Source organism: Phocoena phocoena, chromosome 2, assembly GCF_963924675.1.
Source record: "Phocoena phocoena chromosome 2, mPhoPho1.1, whole genome shotgun sequence".
NCBI classification, from domain to species: Eukaryota; Metazoa; Chordata; class Mammalia; order Artiodactyla; family Phocoenidae; genus Phocoena; species Phocoena phocoena.
In genome coordinates this window covers 172,600,460-172,611,002 of record NC_089220.1, presented here as the reverse complement: position 1 = coordinate 172,611,002, position 10,543 = coordinate 172,600,460, and the positions used below count along the sequence as shown (strand labels likewise).

General features: G+C 42.3%; 1 protein-coding gene across 1 annotated transcript in view; it reads left to right on the top strand.

Annotated features, from left to right (window-relative positions):
* Positions 1–499: 499 nt before the first annotated feature.
* The window catches only part of CUBN (cubilin), a 263,719-nt gene continuing 253,675 nt past the window's right edge, over positions 500–10,543 (top strand). Inside the window, exons 1-6 of the mRNA XM_065870957.1 lie at positions 500–612; positions 960–1,089; positions 2,706–2,801; positions 3,356–3,394; positions 5,911–6,012; positions 6,649–6,752. Coding sequence (XP_065727029.1) covers positions 500–612; positions 960–1,089; positions 2,706–2,801; positions 3,356–3,394; positions 5,911–6,012; positions 6,649–6,752 — 584 coding nt within the window. The remainder of the gene's footprint in view (positions 613–959; positions 1,090–2,705; positions 2,802–3,355; positions 3,395–5,910; positions 6,013–6,648; positions 6,753–10,543) is intronic.

The following is a 10,543-nucleotide window of genomic DNA, read 5'->3' as shown; positions in this document are numbered from 1 at the left end:
AAGCTTCCCCCTGTGTTTTATCCTAAGAATGTTATGGTTTTATCTCCTATATTTAGGTATTTGGTTCATTTTGAGTTAATTTTTCTATATAATATAAAGTCAGGGTCCAAATTTATCCTTTTGCATGTGGATATCCAATTTTCCCAGAAGCATTTGCTGAAAGGTGGCTACTTCTTAAGCAAGAATTGTTTTAGTGGATGTTTCCAAAGCAATTTCTTACCATTTCAAAGGTCAAACAGATAATGATTAAGTTGTGCATCGCTTAGAAGTAGATTTTGACCTCTCACGAGTTGAAGAGTCCTGAAGATCTAAGATCATTTACATCCCTCAGGAAGAAGAAATAATGTAGCCTTCTAGGGCAAAGAAGGAAGATATGAAAACTGCAGGACATCCCACTGGTCAAAGTACGTCTGCCTGGTTTGCTTTTTCCAAACTGCCACACTCAGTTGGGTAGAGCGGCCTCCCTCCTACCTGACAACCTTGGAGGTTGGTGAGGAAGATGTCCTCACTTTTTCTTTGGAGTTTGGTTATTTTATTGACATTTGCTGAATCATATGGTGAAGCTGGAGGACTTGTGCCGCAGAGACAAAAAAGAAATACTGACCTCCAACAGTAAGTAGACACATGGATTATTTCTGCTGATGGACTAGGGTGGTTCCTCATCAGTTTTCACAAATAACCAGGTAAGCAAAGGTGTAATTTTTCTTGAGGAAAACAATGATGTTAAAAACAGGTAGGGGAAAACAGTTGTATGGATGTATGGAAGTATCTTTTTATACACAAACTTTCCATTTATCATTTTGAGAAAGAAATGGCAGATGGGCTGGGAGAATTTGGTTGAGTTGACCACAAAGCAAAGGTGTATGCAGTCTGTAGTTAGTCGCTGAGAAACTTTGTTCTTTAGACTTAAAAACTATATGCCATAATTACCGATACTTTCTCTGGCTTGGATTATGCAGACCTCGAATGACTGCAGAGAGAGGAAATTTAGTGTTTCTTACTGGATCAGCTCAAAACATTGAATTTAGAACTGGATCCCTGGGAAAAATTAAATTAAATGATGAAGACCTTGGCGAATGTTTACGTCAGGTAATACACTGGAAATGCATTGAAGTAGTTTTGTATATTTGTATATGGTTACTTGATTGAACAGGCCTATGGGATTTTTTAAAATTTATTTTATTACTATTTTTTATGCAGCAGGTTCTTATTAGTTATCTATTTTATACACATCAGTGTGTACATGTCAATCCCAATCTCCCAATTCATCACACCACCACCACCACCACCCCCTGCCACTTTCCCCCCTTGGTGTCCATACGTTTGTTCTCTACATCTGTGTCTCTATATCTGCCTTGCAAACCAGTTCATCTGTACCATTTTTCTAGGTTCCACATACATGCGTTAATATATATTTGTTTTTCTCTTTCTGACATACTTCACTCTGTATGACAGTCTCTAGCTCCATCCACGTCTCTACAAATGACCCAATTTCGTTCCTTCTTATGGCTGAGTAATATTCCATTGTAGATATGTACCACATCTTCTTTATCCATTCGTCTGTCAATGGGCATCTAGGTTGCTTCCATGACCTGGCTATTGTAAATAGTGCTGCAATGAACACTGGGGTGCATGTGTCTTTTTGAATTATGGTTTTCTCAGGGTATATGCCCAGTAGTGGGATTGCTGGGTGATATGGTAATTCTATTTTTAGTTTTTTGAGGAACCTCCATACTGTTCTCCATAGAGCTGTATCAATTTACATTCCCACCAACAGTGCAAGAGGGTTCCCTTTTCTCCACACCCTCTCCAGCATTAATTGTTTGTAGATTTTCTGATGATGCCCATTCTAACTGGTGTGAGAAAGAGGCCTATGTGAATCTGTACTTTGAATCTTTAGCACAGGGAACATAATCGGAGGTGAAACAAGTCCTTGGAAAGAACAATGCCCTAGGGTTAATGAGGGGTACAGGTAGTACTTGTAGCAGGAAATGGCTCACTGTGTAGGCTTATTTACTGTAGTCCACAGAAGGTGCAGAGGGTGTTAGTGGGGCCTCTTTACAAGGGGACCGAGGATGGAGGGGGACCATAGAAAGTGGTAGATGTGACCAGTTTACTTTTGCCACACAACAGAATTGGCCAGTTATCCTCCTGTCTTATTGAATGCTTTCAGTGCTCATTATTTTCTACATCACGCAGGCCTATCCGTCATAATGTTAGAAGTTGGTATTTAGAGCTTATTATGGGTTATCCACTGTGCTCGGCACTTTATGTGCGTTGTCTCATCTAACCCTCACAGCTGCCCCGTGAGGTTGGCGTTACGATTACCCCTTCAGTAAGGGAGGTAGAGGAACTCTGCGGCCACACGTCCAAGGACATACATTAAATGGCTGAGCCAAGATTTAAAACCTGAACAGTCTCATTCCAAGCCAGGCCTCTTTACATGCATTCTAAAGGGAAAATATGCAGATGGAAAATTCCTTGATATATTGTCACTGAAAGGGTAAATGGAATTACGCCACGGCCATTTTAGTCCAATGTTTATTATACGTGGCATTGTTCTGGTTTTTCTAATAATGGGCAAGACCTCGGGGCTTAAAATAGAATATACTACTCAAATTTTAAAAATGTTATTCTTATATACATGATTCTTTCACTAGCGTTCTCTTCCTCCTCCTTTTACTTCTCCTCCTTTTTAAAATTAGATCCAGGAAAACAAAGATGATATTACGAACTTAAAAAGAGGTGCAGTTGGTCTGCCTCAGAATATTTCCAGTCAAATCCACCAGCTCGATTCCAAGGTGAGTCTGACCTCCCCACCCTCAGAGCAAATGGGTTCTCCTTAATTCAACTTTGTAAATAATTCTTTTTCAGAAGATATACCAAATGTGTATCCTCTTTAGAAATGTAGTGTTGTGATCGTGGGCTTTTTGGTTAAATGACGCAGCTCTAGTAGAGGGTGTAGAGGTGGTGATAGACCGCGGTTGGAAATTCTGTGACCAGAGCTTGTGGTATAAGTCGGCTTTGCTCACGTGCTGATAGCACAAGGTGGATGGATCACTGTCACTTAGGAAAATTCCCAGAGTCACCATGCACAGAAAATCAACGAAACAACTTATCATTGGGTTGTACTTCTTAAAAAAAAAAAAAAAAAAAATGCATGCCATGGAAGAGAGTAGGAAGGAAGGGAAGCCTGGAGGGGAGAGAAAAGAGTAGGGAAAAGGCAATAAGAAAAGGAACAAACAGATAAAGTAAGTCCGCAGCAGAAGGTATTAGGAAAATATGTCACAGGCTAACATTATATGTGACGTGCCTTTGAACCAGCTAACGGATGTTTTCTCCTCCCCACTGCTAGCTCGTGGATCTTGAGAGAAAATTTCAAAGGTTACAGCAGGTAAGTCCCGTAACTACTAGATAGCCAACATCTTTCATTGAAAATACACTAGAATCATTGATGGAGCTGGTATTCTTAAGGTGGATGGAGAATCAATATCAAGGACTTTGCTTTTCCCATGATTTAATTCTCATCACAATTTAAAAAATTTGTTTGGGAGTGTAGTTGATGTACAATGCTCTGTTAGTCTCTGCTGTACAGCAACGTGACTCAGTTATGCATCTACATATATCCACTCTTTTTCAGATTCTTTTCCCATATAGGTCATTACAGAGTATTGAGTAGAGTTCCTTGTGCTCTACGGTAGGTCCTTATTAGTTATCTGTCTTCTATATAGTAGTGTGTCTATGCCAATCCCAATCTCCCAATTTATCTCTCCCCCCACCTTTTCCTCCTGGTATCCGTAAGATTGTTTTCTACATCTGTGACTCTCTGTTTTGTAAATCAGTTCATTTAATTCTCATCACAAGTCATGCTTCCCAGGACACAGATGAAGCAAAGTGAGCCTCAGAGAGATGAAGGTCGCTGGGCATGTGAAGTCCTCTGACTCCAAGTTTAGCCGTCCATGTGCTCTGCCTCTTCTGCGGGTGCTTTTTAACCGTGCAACTTTAGGCTGAAGCTGGTCAGCTAGCGACCACCCAACTTGCCGATTCAGGCATCCAGGCCTCGGTTTTCCAAGGCCTTACATTTTCTCTAACGTTAAACTTAGAAGTCTAGGATGTATCTCAAAATATTCCAAATCTTCTTCAAAGTATATTTGCTGGTAATTAAATCTGAACAATTGATTAGAATAAACCTTCCATAACTTTACTACATGCTTGTAAACTAGTCCTTGTGATTTTAGACTTCTTATCCCTTTTGTAGGGAGCTGACATTTTTGAGACTTTCATGGGAGCTGTAAGCTTCCACACAGAGAAATGCATAGAAGGTCTCCATATTTTAAATTTTGAAAAGAAGCAAGGGAATTCCAGGTTAAGAATCCCTGCTCTAATATTGTTGGTCTGTTTTTGATTATGCTTCAAATGTTGTCCTCTATTTTGGTGTTTTACATTTGGTGAACAAGTTCATGTATTCTTTTTGCTGGCTTTGGTAATAAATTGCCCTTTCAGCCTTTATCTTTTTATGGAGTAGCTGAGGAATTAGAAATGAGCACGGCACAGCACGAGAGTTTTCAGTCTCCTAGAGTGCTTCTTCATTCCCACCAAAGGTCAAGAACTGGAGGCCATGGTCCAATTAGCTCAGACTGTCCTCCCTCTGCCCATCCCCCCGGGAAGAGCTTTTAATGATTTAGGAATGGAAGTGCCTGCATGCCTTTGGATGGGGCAAGTGCGCTCTGGGCACCACAGTCCCCCGAGTTCCCTATTGTCTTCCTCCTGACTGCTTGCGGATTCCACTTCCTGCTGGGCCCCCGTGGGCTTTTGAGTTTTTAATCCTCAGCGTTGTCTTGTATGCCAGAAAAAAAACTCTAAGTGAGTTTGTGGTTAATTTTTAATAGTATCCTGTGATGAACAGAGCTAATTGTGGTACTGGCACAAAGATAGACAGAATAATGGAAGAAAACAGAGCCCAGAAAGAGACCCCCAAATGTATGGGCACCTGACTTATTACAAAGGTGGACAGAGAATGGGCTTTGCACTAAATGGTACTGAGTCAGCCTGCCATCCTCTGCTCTGAGTTTCATCTGCAAACGGAGGGAACAGACTTCATTTTCTCTGAGTCACCAAATATTTTTTTTTAATGTGAAGAATAATTTGCCCCTATTTTAATTTTTAAAACAGAATTAGACAAAGATTAGGTGAAATTAACAGGATAGCTTTCCTTGCATAATCACTTGTCCTCTCTAAAGAAGTTTCCTCTGCCCCCAAAGGCATTACAAATCTTACAAGACTGGAACTGGTAGCTGACATAGGCTAAGATTCCCCAGGTTCTATAGACAAAGGCAGGTCTGTCTGTGACTCTGGTCTGAAAGCAGTCATGTGAGCACGAGACTGGAGGGTGTATCTAAACCACAGGCCACATTTCCAATAAAGGGTCCTGGAGTGAAAAGAGTTCAGTTATCTTAACCCAGGGGAGGAGGGGCGGCAGCAAAAGATGATCGTATTTCAAATGCTTATCTGGAGGCACCAGAGATAAGAACAACAGCAACAGAACCGGAACAAGAGAAACGTCCATGTGACTCCCACGGCTGAAATCTGGACCCGTGTCCACCAACATACGTTTGTCAGGTGAACAATGCTTTTCCAAGGAGTAGAGTGAGAACCCTCGCCTGCCACTCATGCCTCATCCCATCCCTGGTTAAATGCATGTTAATAGTGAAGGAATGTGAATAGGACTGATGATATCAAATGCTTTGGTTTTTCATAAGAGAGTTGATATGAAGAAGAATTTAAGGAATGGATTGAAAGTCTGGAGGAAGACCCTCCACTGATCAGGAGTAAAGTGTCGTTTTATATACATACCCGCTCTGAAACACGGAAAGCACGATTGTCTCGCTGACCACCCTGTCTTTGTTTCAGACACACGACAGAAAGGTCTGCAGCAGCAATCCGTGCCAGCACGGCGGAACCTGTCTCAATCTCCAGGATTCCTTTTTCTGTATCTGCCCCTCACAGTGGAAGGTGAGTCACTCGGTCTTTGGTTAAAAATGATGGTGAGTCAGCATCAGTTGTTTCCTTGGAGTCCTTCAGACATGTTTAATTCTCCATCCAAGGTTTCTAGGATTCTGTGGTCTCCTGAATCAGAATGAATGACACCATGTACGCCAACATCCAAACAGCGGCGGGCGTGATTCTGTCACCCACTGAATACTAAGCCATCTCAAGGAGGGTTCACTGGGTTGGATACTACATGTTATTCTGGCTAGCATGAATTGAAATTGTTCAGCCTTGAAAGTACCGAACAAATCTTGATATAGCCTGTACATTTTCCTGCCCTTTTCTATTAATGATGAAAATGTTCCTGACATGTGCGTTGACTATTCCCAGGCAGAGCTCCATAGTGAAATGAGGGTTAGCCTGTATAAGGATGCTTCTCGTGTGACTGGTGTGATCCGCGAAGGGCTCTTTGTCTCTGGTGGGCCATACCTGAGTTCCAGGGGAAGGATGACTGGAGATCAGGCTCAATTTTAATGTATTTGGCTCGACCGAGGATTTCTTTCCTGTCCGTGTTTAAATCCTTCATCGTGTCCTGTGAAGACTGGCCCCGGATGCCTCTGTGACCTGCGACACCTGACTTTGTTCTTTGTCTGAACGCAGGGTCCTCTGTGCTCCGTTGACGTTAACGAATGTGAGATTTACTCAGGAACACCCTTGGGCTGCCAGAATGGAGCCACGTGTATAAATACAGCAGGAAGTTACAGGTACCTTTTTTTCTTTCCTTTTTTTTTTTTTTTTTAAAACAAATAAGTATTTATTTTTCATACTCACAGGTCTGCATATCAGCCACGGTGGCTCTACCTCATTTCGGTTTGGTCTGCAGGTCTCATTCTTAGGTGTGGGCTGGAGGTGTCCCAGCTGCCTGAGAAATGTCCTTCTCATGGCCAAGGTCAAAAGCCCCCAGAGAGTTAAACAGAAATATGTAGAGTCTCTTAAAGCTTTAGCTCAAAACTGTCACTTTTGCCTGTTTTTCTGTTTTTTAAAAAAAATATTAGGGTGTGTTTTTTAAGGACTAAGACATCCCCTGGTTAAAAGTGTCCAAGATTAAGTATCTGTATTACCAGCAAAATTAGGTGCTCCCTGGGGAAGTCATGTGGTGCTCATTGAACATACACATAGCTATTTACTTAGATGGAAGAAAGCTTGTGTGACCTCAGCTCTCACCCCATGGAGAAATTCTTTCTCTGGAATCTCTGAGGAACGGGAAGGAGGCCACCATGGCTGGGGTAGAGTGAGGATGGCCCGGGGCAAGATGAGGCTGAAGGGTTAGTAGGAGTCACAGCATCAAAGCGGCAGCCACTGAGGAGCCTTACGTAGAAGAGGGAGGGAGGGACCCCCCCCCCCCAAGCCCCCGCATACCAGCGAGCCCATGCTGCCCTCATTCCACAGAGCGGAGAGCTGACAGATCACATCAGGACATCTCCATTCAAGCGCTAAGTGCAGTGTTAGCCGTAACCAGAGCAGAGATTGAACCGAGGTTTTCTTCACACGGTTAGCGCTCACTGTCTTTCTTCAGTTGGCCATCAGGCCCTCAGCACAATCGTCAGGCCTCCCCCATCTCCTCTTCTGATCGCCTCTGTCACATGGCTCGTCTGCAGCATTGTGCTCCACTCGGGCACCGCCCTCTGCAGGAAAACTTCCCTTCCCTTACGAAGCCGACTTAGGCATGCCGATGCGTCCGTGTTCCCATCAAACTCTAGGAATATTGGTCTTTAAAGCTACACTGGCTGATGCAGGGTCTTGTTAAATAATCAAGTCCAAACATGTACGGCAGATCAATGCCACACGGTTTCTGTAGTTTCTTAAAAATCACTTTAAAAAAACCTCAAACCTCTAGACATTATCTTTCCCTATAGTTTGGTGGATCTCCTATATTCTGTGATTATTGAAAGATAAAGAAACTGGTTCTGTTATGACAGAATCTCTGGGTGTGACCTCACTGGAGTAAAGAGCAATTATTTACTCTCTCGCTAGTGTCCCTGATGTCTTGTTCTTCAATTCCCTTGTAACAATCCATTCTGACCTTTCCAGCAAAAATGAGCACAGTAATTTTGGTTTTGGCCTTGTCATCTGTAAACACACGATTTTCTCAAAGAGCAACCACAATCTTCCTCTTTTTCATTTAGTTGATCCTTTTGTTCTTTTGACCTGATGTTAAAAATTTTTGCTCATTGCAAGTTACAGACTTAACTCATTCAGGCTCCTGGTGGATGTGTCTGTGCGTTTAAATGTCACGCACATTGTACCGCCTGTGATGTAAATGAACTATGACATCATTAAAGAGCCTTTTGCTCTCTGGATTTTGTTTCTCATTTAAAGGAACCCCCTGATCCCTGCTTTTATAAACATTCAAGCTTGGGCCAGATCCAGAATGCAGGTCTAATCTTTCATTGCCTTGAAAGCATTATCTCCTCATTTCTGTTTATGGGCATTTATCAAGGAGAATTGCTGCTTGCAGATATCAGTGGCAAATGACTCCTAGCACGGATCGGATCGTCCCGCCTTCCGGTTATTGAGGAATGTCCTGGAGCTTAGTTCTCACTCTTGGTCTTGTGTTATCATCACTGTCTCCTGGAGTCTTGCAAGTCAACACAGTAACAAGTGCGTGCAGCAGGGAGGGGAGCCCCGTAGACGAAGCCAAAATCGTTTCCCCCCCCAGGACAAACTTGTATTTCTACCCCTGCAAAATGGAAAAGAAAAGAAAAATTTTAACACAAATATTTGCTGCATGTCAGAGGTTAATTTTTCCAGATACAAACGAGAAGGAGGGAGGGAGGGAGGGAGGGGGAGAGAGACAGAGAGAGGAGAGAGAGAGAGAGAGAGAGAGAGAGAGAGAGAGAGAGAGAGGGAGGGAGGGAGGGCGGGCCATTGTATTTGTTGAGAGCTGCCTAACTGGCAGATCCAGCTTGATAGGACAGCACTGAATTATTTTCTCTTGCACCGCCCTATCAAAGAAAGCCCAGGGCCTGATTGTGCTGACCCTGGGAATGGTTTTGGTTTCTAGTTTCTGCCCTTCATAGCGTTGCTGGAGTACGCTAGGGAGCACAGCACTTCCATCTGGTTTCTTCTTGCTGTGGGGATGCTTTATGAAGCCTCATAATTTCCAGTTGATTATCTGTGACCTAAATACTCTCATTCAGGCATATGATGAAGTCTTTCTGAAGGAATAAAAGAGCATATATCGAGAAATACACATGAGCATAAGATTAAACGCTTGCTCTGTGGAATCTATGTGGAATGAAACAAAGATCCTTTAGATATTTTCTCGAGTTCTACTGATTACGTGAGGTGAAATCCTTGTTAATCAGTAGCTTCCCTGAGACTAGAAGCCCCTTCTGGAAACTTCTGTGGGCAGTGGATGAAGGCAAGCTTGAGACCCTGTTGGATAATCTGGGTGTGCAGACATGTGTCTGTGGTGAGCAGGGTTTGCTCTGGATTTGCAGGCTTCTCCAGTCTCTGACTCTTAGAGCCCACTCACTTGAGGGAGACAAAGGAGTCTTTATTTACGGGGATTAATAACTTTTAATTATAAAGACCTTTGAAAGACAAAGCACTATGCAAATACTAATTCATTGGAAGCCCCATTTCACAGAAAAATTTCTGGTAAAAATTCTTTCTTGGAGTAATGAAAGTAGAGCAGGAAAAACCATCATCTGTTTCCCCGACTCCTGTGGCTCGTGGTCTTGTCCCAAGCGCTCAGACAGCTAACAGGTAATATTTTGCCAGTTCTCAATACTGTTATTGCCTCTTTATTCTGAAGAAGTGATTCCTGTTGTTCCCTGCTGACTATGGGTTTAAGACAGTCCGTGGGATCCACATTTGCCATGCCTGGATGGTGCATGTTATATACTTCAGGCTCAGATCTAGAAGGCTTTCTAGGGCGAAAAAAAAAAAAAAAAAGTTGAGTTTTTTGTTTTTTCTCCAAGAACACAATGGTATTTATCATATTTTATTTTACTTATTTCCATTCTTAACACTGGTAGATTTTAAAACAGGCAGAGCTTATGATGGAGGATCATCTGGTTTTAGCTCAGATTATAGTTAAGTATTAAACGTATTACCTCTTTTAGTTAGTCAGTTATATTAATATTGAACCACGGAATCTAGCACAAGTTAAACTATGACCATGAAAATATATGTGACCTCGTCTCACCTGCCAAATGCACTTGCAGCGTTTTTGAAGATGGAAAAGCCTAGTTTTTTTTCTGCTGGGACCAAATCAGCAATAGGTCGTCATTACAAAAGTGACTTCTTCAGGGAGGCATATAATTCACCACTCTTTTACCTTAAGGGTGTATCCAGACACCTTGAGAATATACATTTTACATGCAAACACTGTTATGTTAGAAAGACATGTAAAAATGGAAAGTCTTCAACTAACTGTCCCTTTCAGAACATGGGAATGCGATGTGGAAAAACAATAGTACAGGGATAACACTGACCTACGTTTTAATTCATCTTCTGCCAATTGCTAATTCTGTGCCTTGGGCAACTT